This window comes from Zootoca vivipara, chromosome 6 (assembly GCF_963506605.1).
Source record: "Zootoca vivipara chromosome 6, rZooViv1.1, whole genome shotgun sequence".
NCBI classification, from domain to species: domain Eukaryota; kingdom Metazoa; phylum Chordata; class Lepidosauria; order Squamata; family Lacertidae; genus Zootoca; species Zootoca vivipara.
Window position 1 is genome coordinate 46,089,886 of NC_083281.1, and position 15,447 is coordinate 46,105,332.

The window sequence follows — 15,447 nt, forward strand, 5'->3', positions numbered from 1 at the left end:
ACAGATACGTAATGGAAAAACCCTGGTGTGTTTTTGCAAATAAAAAAGTGAGTATACCTTTCAAACTGGCAGACTAATGATTGACGATGATGTTGATGGTATGTAACATTACTGCAGATTTTAATGTTGCTCCACAATTATATATATTTTTAATGTTGGCTGCGTAGACATTTTTGCAAAATAATAAATCTAATAAAGACAGTTAATAAAAACCATTAGTGTTCATCTCACAGTTTAATGTTTCATCTGAAAAAAACCTTATTCTACCTGTTGCTGCCTGCGCAGAAATAATAATGCAGCAAGCAACCACAGACCCCTCAGGAAAAGGCTGCTTCTGCCACTCATTTCTAAAGAAGCTTTATGCACTTTTAAAAATTTGAAATCAAGTCACTAGGCAAGCAAGGTCTGCCCCTGCATGGAGGCCTTGCCCACTGGCCTTGGTGGGATCCACCGGACAACAACTTGATCTGACCTATGTGCAGATCGCACATAGATATTATGTTCAAACCTTCCTTTGGTCTCTCCCCAAATGAAGGAAGGAAGGAAGAAGGGAGAGATCTTACTTTCCCATCCAAACTGCGTAGCTTTCGGGGAGTCTCGGGATGAAGAGGATGGAGTTTCCACTGTCAACTTCAACTGCTCCATAGCAGTCTGCCTCAGTCACTCCAAAAGTCCAGTGGAAGTAGGATTCCTAGAACCAAGGAATTTAAAAGCATTCCATTATGCCAGTTCTCCGCTCTTGCCTAATTTTTTTTAAAGGGAAACATGTCAAGGTCAATACAGATTAGCACTACCTGTGGCAAAGGGACCCACCGAATTGAAAGGTTTCGAACATTAACACAAAACACCTTCCAAATCACCTCTACCATCACTTTTAAAAAGGCAATCTGATGACATGGATATACTGTACTTGCCCCAAAAAAGTGGGGGGAGCTAACAAAAATTAAAATGCTGAGCACCCTAAACTTCAAGACATTTATTCAGAAGTGTAGTGCTTCAATGGAACTCTGATCCCATTGGAGAGGACAGAGAAGTAACAATAACAAAGGTTCATTAATGTGACGCTCCCAGGAACGAGTGCCCATGAGTACGTCCTTCGATGTCCACAGAAGGTCTCAGTAAATAACTGTCCCAAAATCAGCACTGTTATGATTATTTATATAGCGCCCTTTGTCAGAAAACCACAGGGAGGTTTACAACATCACACGCAAATGCCAGCACGTAATAGAATACATATAAAGATCAAAACAGTTGTATAAATACAATTATAAGAAAGATATAACAAAATACGGGTGTTCATAATACACAGATTTTCTTAGCAGCAAAATAAGGGAGAAACCTCTGTGATCCTGCTCAGTTCCTGTCTGCACTAGCTTGGCCTCTCCAAAATGGAGCAACCCCACTTAAACATGCCCATACATTTAATTGCACACCAGGATGGATGCCCTCCAGATGTCCTGCAACTCCTATCAGCCCCAGCGGTTGATTGGCTGTGCTGGCTGGGTACGGCGGAAGGTAGAGCCCAAGCCGCCTGGAGGGTACTATATTGGGGGAAGGCTCATTTGTCCTTTCATGATAGGAACCCTTTGGCTGTACACTGACAGTCTGAGGATTCTACATCTTCCTTCCTTCTAACTGTGAGCGCTGCACTCTACCAGCACCAACAAAATTGCTTTTGTTGGTGGGGAGGGCAAACTCTCCATTCTCTTTCTTGCTCCACCGTAAGACTCCCGTCAACTGAAGAGGGTCTTCAAGAATACATAAAGCAGGAGTCCCCTTTCTACTGATCACAGTGGGAGCTGACTGGCAGCTTAAGGGACAAGTTTAAAATTGTGGATCTTTAATGGTATTGCTGCTATATCCTAAATCCTGACTCCTCAGGCAACACCTATTGACAGTTGCTGATGACTGGATAAGAGGATTACAGTCTCATACAGAATCAAGCCCCACGACCAATGAGAAGTTGCAACAGGGGCATCCTATCTGACCAAATGCCCACACTAAGCCTCTGAGCAAGTTGATAATATCTGGGCTTTCCGTCAGCTACCTTGAATACGTGCCTGACTGCACCCCACTGAGAAGGAAACATGAACTGCACAAGTTACTTAAGTTTAACAACCTTTAAGAGGCACAACCTTTGCCCATTTTGTGCCTCAATCAACCCTGCCTACATGACTGTAAAACAGATAACCACCTTGGAACACATCAGCAGAGATTAAACTGGGAGCAAAACTGAACTGCAACCTTATCCCCACCTCTAAGAGGCTGAGAAATCTCATCTGCACTGTGTTAGAAGAGACCAGAGGAAATGGGTTAACAAGAACAAGCATGCTGGGGCAAGCTTTCTGGTCTTTTCTTGTAGGGTAAGACAATGACAGGAAGCAGCTATGGAGCAAGTCCCTAGGCGGAGGGTGGTGATATCTCAAGGACTCCCAGAGACATGGATCTACCCAAGCTGGGTGTCAACAGCTCCTGGAAAGGGAATAGGTGGAGGCAGAGGGGAAAGAGCCCACCATGAGACAGCCCAGACGGGACAGTGTTTCTGCAGCACTGAATTATGCACTGAATTAATTGATCCAGGACAGCAAGAGCCATGTGAAATAATTCTTGGTAAACACTGCAGAAGGAGGCCTGGAATGATCAAGCATTTGCTGTATTAACCAGTGCACGGTTCAAAAGGGTGGAAGGAGAAAGGAAATCAGAAGCCCACTAGCTGACTGCAAGCATACCAGTGTTTCAGGAAAGATAACTATCAAGAATGTAAGAACATAAGAAGAGCCTGCTGGATCAGGCCAATGGACCATATAGTTCAGCATCCTGTTCTCAGTTACGGTGGCCAACCAAATGCCCCTATGGGGAACCTGAGTCAGGGCCTTTGGGAATTGACTGTTTTTGAAGAAAGGGCTGGTGCTATGATGTTTTTATTATAATTGTCTGTGTTTTTACTTGAGATTTAATTACATTTTCATGATTGCCCTTCCTAGGTTTTTAGCTTTTTCTATTTTATTTGGGTAAGCCAGCTTGAGTCCCAGACTGGGGGAAAGGTGAGATATAAATAAATACAACCACCTGTTATAGGTATCCAATGTGTGTACTTTTCCACTGGTGGAAAGTAGCCAGCAACTAATAAAAGGGGCTGCTGTTGTTTAGTCGTTTAGTCGTGTCCGACTCTTCGTGACCCCATGGACCAGAGCATGCAAGGCACTCCTGTCTTCCACTACCTCCTTAAAAAAGATAAGTCTGTTGTTTGTTCATGCTAAATCTTACCTGCCGAAACAGAAGGCCTGTGTCGGTGCAGTATCTGTTGGTCTGCTCCCCGCCTTGCAGGAGGACAATAGATTTCTTTGGCACATCCTTGTTTGATCTCAGCCGCTCGCACAAGCGAGTTCTGTTCAGGGCAAAGAGCGCTGCTGGAACCTTCAAGGTTTCATTCCCCAGCCAAAAAGACGGCCTGGAAAGAGGAAGGAAACATTAGCTTCTGCAAAAAGAGCAGCCCTCCCCTAACCTGGGGCCTTCCAGATGTTTTGGACTACAAATCCCATCGGGAGTCATCAGCACTCTGATGGCACCCAATCCCAAAACCCTTGATGACCTCCCCCAGCAGACGCTAAGCAGCACAGCGAATGAGATGAAACCTTAACAGGACCCAATAGGCTCGCCACCCATCTTGCACCACCTTCTGCGATCGTCCAACCAGATAGAGCAGTCCATGGCTAAACAGGGTGTCCAAGCCCCACACTGGTCAGTCACTCCAGAAAGATACCATGGCACTGGAAGCCACCGAGAAAGTCAACAGGAATGCATGTGCCCTGCCCAGTTCCCACCACAGTCATTTCAATTCCCAAGTTGGCCTTATACCCAGATGGCAAAATCTCATCCTGGCATTGAATTGCCACCAGTGGCTCTATTTAAAACAATATGTTAGATTAATTAAGTGGCCCGTAAGCATCTCAAAGGGACTCACATCAGGTGGTTGATGCATGGCAGGGGACTGGACTAGAGGACTCCTTGGGTCTCTTCCAACTCCACAACTCTATGATTCTACGTACTACATCTGACTTGAGCTGCACTTCCAGTTCCATTCTATCTCATCGCCTCTTCACTTATTGACGGGTGGATTGTGCTCCACAGATGCTGCCCTCGACATCTGGAACCTTATTTCTGTGCTTTTGTTCCACTGTCTTCCCAGAGGCAAAAATCGAATTTGCACTTTCGTTTCTGCATAATGTATTCTTCTTTTGCTAGCTGTTGGCTGTGTGCACGCCTAGAGCAGGCCTATGGAGAATAAGCCTTACGCCCACTTGGTGGAGGAGTAAAGGGTGGATCCATGAAAGCAAACTCCCAATTGCCCACACGGTCCTACTCCCACTGACGGAGCAGTAATGATCAACTTTCACCAGCCAACAAATAATCCACATTCTCAGGTTCAACTTATTTTAGATGAGCTACATGGAATTGGCCCCTCCAGCAACTCAAGAGTAGAAAATAAGGAACAAACATAGTGGTTATGCCTTCAGCCACAAGCTGTTACTATGCTCAGCTGTTGCTAAGATGTAGATATATATTTTCTATCAACCTGCATTAACCTGAGCGTGCTCAGTGAAATGTTCCCTCATGTATTAATTATTATATGGCTTTCTCAGAAAACGGAAAATGTGCAAAAGAAGGTAACCTTTGCTCGTAGCCGGCAAAGAGCAAACTTCAGCGCGGTTTCAGCATCAAAAGTCCAAAATGCACAATTCCTGCAGCCAACGCAGCATAAAGGAACTTTTAATCTGTAACACCTGGAGACAATTCGGCAAAGCCAAAGGTCAAACTTCTTCAATGCGCAAAAATGGTGTGAGGGAGTGACTGCGTTTGTGTGAGTGAGACACTGAGACACACACACACACACAGCGCTGTGTGTCTGCATGTGTTGAGCGACTGTGGTGAATATAAACACCTGTATACGAACACGCACGTAAGTGTGTTCACCACACCCACTGTTAGTGTGTGGCCCTCGGAAGAGTGGCTGACTCCTAATTTGGCCCTCAGACTGTAAGAAGGTTAGCCCCTGCCCTGCTCTAAAGCCCTGGTTGGCAGCTTATTTTTGCTAAAAGGCCAGCAACGTTGGTTCTTACTTGTCCTGAGATTCAAACCAAACGGACTCTGTGGCATCTCTTTCCTCCCTGGTGTGGACAGCAACAAAAGCCCTTGCAAAGCCTCTCCTCCAAGCAAGCAAGCAAGTTCCACACATTGCCACCTTCCCGCCCTGCCTCAGCTTCTGCGGAGTGAATGGCTGCATTACATAACCAGGGAAGCGCACTGCCAACACCTCTCGCCATCCACACTGGGAAGGGTTTTTTGCTCATGTGAACATAGAAGTGACTGTGGTGCATAAGGTTGCAGAGGAGGTTATCAGGATCAGGGGGCCGTGGAGGGAGAGGAGGGGTAGACAGATTCCGCTCCAGCTGCCCACCCCAAACCTAAGGCAAATTCTCAAGAATTAATCTAAGAAAGCAAAGATCCTGCCCTTCCCATGATTAGGTAGCAACCACATCTATTTATGACTTGTTAAGGTAAGCATGGTTGAGCAATGAAATGTCATCTGGCAAGAATCGCCCCTGTAGAATCCCTGGGAGAGCCAGACAGTGAACGTCTTGCCAGGACTAGTTGCATATGAACCACTAAGTAGCAGCATAGACAAACTCTACTATTTATATATAGTACATCTGTAGAGTTGGGAGGGACACAGAGGATCATCTAGTTCAACCCCTATAATGCAAGAGTAGCAGCTTAAGAATTTGTTGGAAATTCTTTAGCTGCAATTCCTACATTGCAGAGGGGTTGGACCAGGCATCCCCAAACTTCGTCCCTCCAGATGTTTTGGAATACAATTCCCATCTTCCCCAACCACTGGTCCTGTTAGCTAGGGATCATGGGAGTTGTAGGCCAAAACATCTGGAGGGCCGCAGTTTGGGGGTGCCTGGGTTGGACAAATGACCCTTGAGGGATTCCATACCAACTCTACAATTCTATCACGTCTCTTTCTAATAAAAAATCAACCTAGTCAGAGTTAAAGTATGTTGGGGGGGGACCACTTGTGTCTTACAGAATTTTTAAGAAGTCACAAGGCCATAACACACACATTTGACCCAAATCAGACATAACACTGCTGCTGCTCCAATAAACTGTGGCTTGTTGGAGTAGGAAAAAGGAAGAGCTCAAACGTTGCTAACTTATTTTCCTCACCCTCAGTTTGAAAAGAGACATCCTGATTTGTTAAACCAAGTTTTCCCATGACACCCAACCCAGGAAACTGTGGGTTAAAGGCTTTCTCTAGCCAGGATTGCTGATCCAACTTTGCATGGAACTCCTAAACCACAATTCTCTTATCAGTTCTTATCCCACTTGAACAGGACATGGGGTTTTGGAGACAGAGTGTTCCCTCTGATCTGGGCCATGGAGTTAAAGGCTACATTTTTATTTAAGGGAGCAGCAATGGGGGAAATCTCTGGCTTTTGAAGTTAATCATGATAAAATATGATAAATGCCACAGTTACCATATTTTCCCATACACAAGACAAGGTTTTTTAATTAAAAGAAAGTGCTAAAAATTTGGTGTCGTCCAGCTCCTGCCAACCTAGCAGCTCGAAAGCACGTCAAAATGCAAGTAGATAAATAGGAACCGCTACAGCGGGAAGGTAAACGGCGTTTCCATGCGCTGCTCTGGTTTGCCAGAAGCGGCTTTGTCATGCTGGCCACATGACCTGGAAGCTATACGCCGGCTCCCTCGGCCAATAATGCGAGATGAGCGCGCAACCCCAGAGTCGGTCACGACTGGACCTAATGGTCAGGGGTCCCTTTACCTTTACCTATACACAGATAGTACTGAGATGGGACAGGCAATTGGTGGCTGCCACGCGCAGGAAATTATCATCGGCATTTGGGCGGGTGATTGGTGGCTGCGACAATGTCTCCAGGCGATTGGCTCCAGGCGTGTGATTGTCGGCTGCTGGTGGCGAGTGGGCTGATGATTGGTGGCTTCGTGGATACCCCCCCCCCAAAAAAATTCAACAAGTCTGGGCAATCCCCCCCCCCGCACACACAAAAAGCTGAACAACTCTGGACAATTGCTCCCCCGCCCCAAGCCCAAAAGCTGAACAACACTTGTCAATTTCCCATTTCCTCAGTTTTGTGTCCCCAAAAATAGGGGTTGTGTTATAATAATAATAATAATAATTTATTATTTATATATATATTAAAAACAGTACAGCATCAAACATTAAAAACTTCCCTAAACAGGGCCGCCTTCAGTTGTCTTCTAAAAGTAAAATAATTGCTTATTGTCTCGACATCTGCTGGGAGGGCGTTCCACAGGGCGAGTGCCACTACCGAGAAGGCCCTCTGTCTGGTTCCCTGCAACCTCACCTCTCGCAATGAGGGAACCACCAGAAGGCCCTCGGTACTGGATCTCAGTGTCCGGGCTGAATGATGGGGGTGGAGACGCTCCTTCAGGTATACAGGACCGAGGCCATTTAGGGCTTTAAAGGTCAGTACCAACACTTTGAATTGTGCTCGGAAACGTACTGGGAGCCAGTGTAGATCTCTCAGGACCGGTTGTTATGTGGTCCCGGCGGCCACTCCCAGTCACTAGTCTAGCTGCCACATTCTGGATTAATTGCAGTTTCCGGGTCACCTTCAAAGGTAGCCCCACGTAGAGCGCATTGCAGTAGTCCAAGTGGGAGATAACCAGAGCATGCACCACTCTGGCGAGACAGTCTGCAGGCAGGTAGGGTCTCAGCCTGCGTACCAGATGGAGCTGATAAACAGCTGCCTTGGACACAGAATTGACCTGTGCCTCTATGGACAGCTGTGAGTCCAAAATGACTCCCAGACTGCGCACCTGGTCCTTCAGGGGCACAGTTACCCCATTCAGGACCAGGGAATCCTCCACACCCGCCCGTCTCCTGTCCCCCACAAACAGTACTTCTGTCTTGTCAGGATTCAACACAGGGGCGTGTTATACACAGAAAAATACAGCAAGTCATGTATATGCTGATTGTTGCATGCTACTAGACCAAGGATCATGGGTAGACCTGTCAAACCACTGCAGCAAAGATACCAGAGTTTTGTTGCCCTAAGAAGCCCAAGAACATATCAAATGGAATCAACGTATATTTGTTCAAGGATTAGCAAGTCTGTCTAGGAATTGGCACCCTGTGGTTCACCACAGAAACTCACTGAGCTCAACTGAGCAATCTTTTATTTTCTCACACCCTTCCCACACCCAGAACTCTGCAGTGTGTTCAATTTGAAAGCAAAAAATAGCTCTCACTGCCATCTAAAAAGGCATGGACTTTTTACCTCTCGGGTGCTTGCCACCCCAAGGTAAATACCTTTTAAAAATGCATTTTAAATAAATTGTCCTGTAATCATGAGCGCCTTGCTCCTAGAAAGGGCTCAGCCTTCTGTGCATGTTTTACAATGAAGTCCTCCAGTACCTTTGCTGGGGATTACTTTCAAATCAGAGAATTGTAGCGTTGGAAGGGACTCAAAGGGTCATCTAATCCAACAGCTTGCAATGCAGAAAGAAGCATGTACAGGAATTGTGTTTAAGCAAGCAATCTTTGCTGTAAAGGTGGGTTAGGCCAACCATGGAGTTGGATATGCCTCCCTCCTAATAATAAGGTAGTCGAACCAGAGAAAAAAAGGGGTTGGCAGAGAATGTAAAAAGCCACTTCCCCACCATTTGCCCTGGCCAGTGTGAGCCCAGAAGGGCTTTGGAAGTGGCAGCTCTTCCATCAGTGATTCTCCAAGGAAGTTATTCTATTTAGTACCTTGGCCAGTATCGAGAAAGGACCATAAATATATCTGCCTCTGGTCTCCAGTCAGATATAATTCTGGAGCAGGCTGCATGACCACAGGCTTCAGATGGTGTTCCTAACTTCTTTAGAAATTCAGCATACGGTAATTACATTTTTTTAATGTTTAGAACAACTGGTTAGCATGCATTCTTGTTCAGGAAATACATGAATTGCAACATGGGAAAGTTCATTGAAGTAACAGATTTCAAATCACCAAAAGAGAAGGCCAATTTTATTCAAGCTTCCCCAAGAACAAGGCTTCGCTACACAACAGCAGAAAGACAACCAAGCAAATCCATTGGGGCTGGCCTCTCATTTCATTTCTCTCAAATCTTGTGTTGAATGTAAGAGTCTGAATGTGCAATTCTCCCTCATCCCCAAACGGGTGAGCCAGCTTATAAAAAGAAGGGTTTTAAATAATGATGATGATGATGATGATGATGATGATGATGATGATGATGATGTCTGGCCTTTGCATTAGCAGTGCAAGAGAAACAACACCTGACCTAGTCCTTGGAAAGTGAACTCCATTATCCATCAAAGGCAGCGCAAGTTGGAGACAGAGAGCAATGATGAACTACAGCTCCCATCAACCCCCTGGACCACTGGGCATGCTGACTGCCTGGTGTGCTGGGAGCAGGAGTCCATCAACATCAAAAGGGGCTCACGTCCCCCTACCCTCACCCCAGTTACAACTGCAGCCATGAACATTTCAGAGGAAACACAAGATAAAAATGTAAAGGGATGGAAGAAGAGGGCTCCACTCTGAAGAGGATTTCAACCGACCCTCCTTGGGAACAAACAGCAGCGGAAAGATACAGCAACTGCCTGAAGCAAATAAGAAACTTCACACACAAAAAAAACCCTGACCTTTCACCTTTAAGACCAGCATGATCTTAAGCTTTGTGTAGGTTAAGCCTATGATAAATAGGGAGGCAAGAAAATATTCCTCTCCTTATTTTCTGTGTGTTGGTCCGCTGAGAAAGTCCTTGGCATTAGGAAAAGTTGGCAAGCCTGTTTCAAAGGGCGGGAAGTGAAAAATTGGGCTGAAAGTGCCTCATGAGTCTGCCAAGTAGATCTAAACAGTGGAGCGGGGATCTCTCTTTGTATGGAAATTACGTCTCCTTTCACAGTTATGACTGTAAACCAGGAGAACAGGCAAAGCACTAGAAGTAAGCCAGAAAGACATGCAGGTTGTGCAATGCATCCGTGAAGCAATGCAGCTCCTGAAACCTCACACACCAACCATATTCTTACAACATCCTGGAGTTGCACGACACTAAACTGTGGTTAATCTGAATGTCCAATCCCAGCCCAGCAGAGTAACCATTATGTGCAACCATGGTTTATTGTTGGCTTACAAACCATGGCTTGGTTTAACTAAGGTCTGCATTATGTCTGAACTCAACAGCCTTGTTGAGCCACCCTAGACACTTCTCATGCTACAGAGACACCAGGTAAGAGAAAGTGGGAAATAAAACAAGTTTTCGAGAAGCAAGTCATAACTTATTTGCTCCTCTGTAACATGGTTTGTGATTTGTTGAATAAACCATGGTTGAAACCAACCATGGGTTAGTGTTACATGTGAACACAACCAGCATATAATCCTGTTCTTTGATCTCTACTCCCTTCAAGGTATAAGGGGAGACGTGTCCTGGGGCACAGTGTGCATTATGGGAAAGCAAACCTTCTGATACAAACTTCCAGAAAGAAAACCAGAATAAGATTAATAGTGATCTCACTCCCATTTGAGCAGCAGTGGACTTGGAGGGAGAGTCGCTGGTGCCCAAACCCTATGTTGCCAGCTCTATTTGCTTGGCATTGACCATCCACATGGTTACTTTCATTTGCTTTGGGGCTGGGATTCTTTAAAATGTATCACTGAATTGAGAATTTTCTTAAATATGGGTCCGGTCCCCGTGCTTCTCCGGGCAGAAAACCAAACCATTAAGCAGTACCACCAGATGATATGAGTACTTCAGAGCAGCGGCTGCTACAAGTGTGAGACCACAGCAGACCATGGAAGGGGATGTGAGTGGGATCGCTGAGACAATGTCACTGGGGGAAAGCCAAGAAAGCAGGAGGCCTCTCAAGGAGTCACTGGGAACTGAAGAGGGCTCTACTCGTGTGATCACCATTGTTTTTATTGCACTCATCATAGACTTGTTGGGTTTCACCCTCATCTTGCCTCTCCTTCTTTCAATTCTTGACCATTACAGCAATAATAATGTAAGTAAGACCTAAGCCACATTTACCCAAAACACTTGCAATAAACATGTAAAATATGAGAATTTTCTTAAATATGTTGGGCCTTCAATAAATTATGTTTCTAACACCTAGAGAAAAATCCCTTTTCCTCTCTTTTTTGCAGGAGAGGGGTGCTCCATCCTTGGGTAAAAAACACATATTTCATGGTACATGAGAAACAGGAACTAGGTAGTTTGTACATTTTTTTGTAAACCACTTTGCAGTTGTTTTTACAATCAAGCAGTGCATAAATATTATGAAATAAACAAACACACACAAAGCTGTGTGCAGTCTCACTCTCCTTGACCTTTTCCCCTCCCACATCCTCAACAGGAAGATTCTGACCTCTCTTATGGGTTAAGATCATTATGTGCAGTACTTTGATCAATTCAGGAGGCGCTGTATTAATGCCAAGAGGAATGCTTAAACTTTAACCAAGTCCTGATCACACCAAAAGTCCCTCTTTTCATGCCACTGCAATTGCAATGGAGAAAAGGAAATATTTAACACACTCATTCAAACTACACAATGAATGGATGAGCATATTAAACACAGTTACAGTTCCCTCCAAGCTTCACATCCCAAGATCTGTGGGGCACAGCAGGAGGCAGCAAGCTCTTCTGCCAGAGATCTATTCAGCAATCTCAAGTCTCTTTGCAAAACACTTCACAAATCCCACAATGTGAACTTAATGTGCTCCTCTAGTGACTTGCTTTGCAAACCTACTGAAAAATAACAAGGTCAGGACTTTGATCGTCTTCATCAAGAATCCAAGTTTTGTATGGACAAAACTCAGATTCCCTTAATCAAAAGCCTTCAGACTGACGAGGTCATTTTTTACAGTATGAGGTTTAACATTACAGCAGTAATGAATAGATCTGTGGCACCCGTGATGAAGCACAAAGAAAGCACAACTGATTTTTAATAGGATTTTGAGCGTCCAACAGTTGCTTTGAAAAAATGTTTGTGGTAGGAAAGCAACCAATTTTTTTATCAAATGGGGGAAATGAAAGGGAAGCAGAAGGCAATTGTTTACACAGAAACACTGTGTTGCTGCAATTCAAAAATCACTCACAGCCCAAGAGATATGCCTGCATATGCCTTACTCTCCCTCAGCCTTCTCCAACCTGATGCCCTCAAGATATTTTGGACTATAATTCCTATCAGGCCCAACTAGCACAGACAAGCTGGCTGGGGCTGATGGGAGTTGCAATCTGAAACATGGAGGGCACCACATTGGGGGAAGCTGTTCCACCTGAGCCTAGAAGGACATTACAGTATTAGTTGTGCTGATACACTGGGATGTGTGTGCATCAAGCAAACACAAGAGAGCCAATCCTAGAATCAAGAGGTGCTGCATTGGGTCACCAATATCTTCCTTCAAGGCAGGGATGGATAACCTGTGGCCCTACAGATGTTCTTGGACTCTGCGGCTGACTGGAGTTGTGAGTCCACCCCTGCTTTAGTCGATGGGTCAGGAGGAATCTTGCAGATGTACGCCAGGTCAGCAGGATTCAGGGAAAGTACAACAGAAAGGGCAATGGGTGTGCCAAACTTGGCCAAAGACAAGCCTGGCAGAAACCATGGCCAGGCAGATCCCTTAATTTTAAAATACATCCCTATTCCACGGCTATATGGAACACACTGCACCTCACATGTGGAGACCAGTTCTCATCCCATGGATGAGAGTTTCTCTTTGTTACAATCTTCTCTTCCTACTGTTTGTTTAATCACCCTAATCAACTCCTGCCAGAGAGTCCCTTAAAAAAAACTGCCCTAGAACAAGAGCATAGGAAGGTCCTTTATTCAGAGTTCAGACCATTAGTTCATTTAGCTCAGTACTGTCTACACTGGCTGGCTATGGAGCTCCAGGATTTCAGACAAGGTCTCTCTCAGCCCTACCTGGAGATGCTAGGGAATGAATATGGTATTTTCTGCAGGCAAATTTCTACCACTGAATTTAACCTAGAGATCTTGTTGCTGTTACAGAATAGCTGGAACTCAAACACATTTAGCAACATTTACCATTTGGGGGCAGGCAGGTCACACATATTTTTAGGCCTGGGAGTGGTGGTTAAAACACAAAAAAGAACTCTCTTTCACACAAAAATACTTGGAAAAACCACACCCAACGTCTCCCCAAGAAATAAAGACAACTGCAGGTTATGCCCCTTGATACAAGCATTGAATCTGAAAGGAAGTACTAAAGTCCAGTTCAAACAGTTAACATCAAAATAAGGACACCCACATATCCTCATAAGGAACCAGCAACAGCTCTCCAAGACTTCAGGCAGGGGTCTTTCCCAACCATACCTGGAAATGCAGGGCATTGAAGGTGGGACCTTTTGCACACAAAGCAGTACTGACCTTTGGCTCCCCCTCCACCCCTTTTGACATTCCTGTGCATTATTCATACTAACTTCTGAAGTGAAAGCAATGAAAGGTCAGTACAAACCTGCCCATAGGAAGGTTAAAAACAGAGATGAAAAAGGGAACAGAACAAGAGCATTGCATATAATACTGAAAACTTCAGAATGGCTTTGTCTATTGTGTCCATTTGTCCAGCTGCAAGCACACATTTTAAGCACATTCACCCACAACCCAGGAGTCCCGGGAACTGTAGCTAAGGGTGGCATAAAATCCAACTCTCCAAGGGATAAGCTACATTTCTCAAGGTTCTGGGGGTGTGCTTTAAACGTATGGCATATACACAGCCTAAAACTCACTCAGCCACGCTTGCTACCTATATGGATAGAGAGATGGGGCGGGGAGTACAGAGAAAGCCAGGGGAGCCGTGGCACTGGGTGCCCGTGCACCCGCAGCCACGGGCGACGTGCACGTCAGGAGGCACCCCATTCCCACTAATTCGTAGGAGAGGTCGCAGAGGGGCGTAAACCGGAGGGAATCTAGAAAACGTGTTCACGCTCCGCAGCATCATTCCAAAGAGGGAATCTCCCGCAAGAGGCAAAGAGAGTGCTGCTTATTCCTCCCTCCAGCTCCTGCAAGGAATCTTTCAAGCCAGCCACCCTCTGCCTCCAGCCAGCTTTGCTCCGCAGCCTGCCAAGCAGGAGCAGCGCCTCTTTCTTACCCCTCGGACGCAGCCATGTTGCTTCGTCGGACTCGGTCTGTCATGTGACCGCCGGCGCCCTTGTCAGCCACTAAAAAAAGGGAAACCAGGAAGGGGCGGGGCAAAGGGTGGGGTTTGGTTGCTCCTGGCGACGGGGAACTCTTTGGCCAGCGGGGAGGGCGCGCTGCGTCCTCTTTATGTTTCTAGCCCCTCTGGAGCAAGTTGGCTGTCTCTTCTCTGGGGAGGAGAGAAACGGCCCTGGTGCCACACCTTGCCAGGGCTTTTAGCCTGCCCACAACTTGTTCTCAGTACCAAATACGATGATGGGTGGGGTCTTTCTAGATCATAGAACTGTAGAGCTAAGAGGGAACACGAGGGTCATCTAGTCCAACCCCCTGCAATGCAAGAATCTTTTGCCCAACGTGGGGCTCAAACCCGCAACCCTGAGATTAAGAGTCTCCTGCTCAACCAAGGGGGAACTGTTACCCTTCGTTGTCATTTTTGCTATGGCCAGGAGGCGTGATGTTATATTTATAGTGCTGAAATTGTGTGGTTTTTATATGTTGTTACATTCGGTATTATGTTGCTGTTTTGTTATGTTATTATAAAATTGTTCTTGTGCTGTTTGATTTTGAGATGCATTCCTGCTTTCTGTGTTGTCGGCCGCTTTGAGAATGAGTGAATAAACCCTGCAGCAGAATATGTTTCCAAGCAGACATGCAGAGGATCGCCCTGCACAAGAATTGGTTTTTTTCATGGCTTTTGATCTGATTTCTTTCTGATATAAATTGTCGCCTTCCATTGCACCATATTTCTTTCTTAATATTGAAGATGAAGAAGATAATGTAAACAACGTCTGTACTTCACTCAGTCACAGTCATGGTTGCAGTTTTCTTTTGTTTATCTGTACATCCTGTTGACTTTTTACAGCTGAACTTAAAAAATAAAATAAAAAACATATGTTGTTGTTGTTTTTTAAAAATAACACCAAAAATGGTTTTCTGGGCTGGAGGTCACTTTGTCAAGATGTACATGCTGCATTTTCCTCAATCCGTAAATATATACAGTTGCACAACACAAACAAAATGCCACATTTGTTTTGCAGGGGGGGAAAGGCCCAGGTTCAATCCCCAGCATCTCCAGGTAAGGCTTGTGGGAAATGCTGCCTAAAATTTTGGAGGGCTATTGTCAGTGTTATGTCCTAAGCTTGGACCCCAGAACAATAGGCAAGTAGGATCCTAGAATTCAACAACTGATTGGCTTGCAGGAGAAGACCAATCAGGCCCC

At 45.3% G+C, this 15,447-nt stretch overlaps 1 protein-coding gene across 1 annotated transcript in view; it reads right to left on the bottom strand.

Moving 5' to 3' along the window:
• Positions 1 to 14,229, bottom strand: part of PEPD (peptidase D) — a 130,187-nt gene extending 115,958 nt beyond the window's left edge. The window contains exons 1-3 of the mRNA XM_035120425.2: positions 14,182 to 14,229; positions 3,268 to 3,451; positions 564 to 691 (exon numbers count right to left, since the gene is read on the bottom strand). Coding sequence (XP_034976316.1) covers positions 564 to 691; positions 3,268 to 3,451; positions 14,182 to 14,225 — 356 coding nt within the window. The 5' untranslated portion in view covers positions 14,226 to 14,229. The remainder of the gene's footprint in view (positions 1 to 563; positions 692 to 3,267; positions 3,452 to 14,181) is intronic.
• Between the last annotated feature and the right edge of the window lie 1,218 nt (positions 14,230 to 15,447).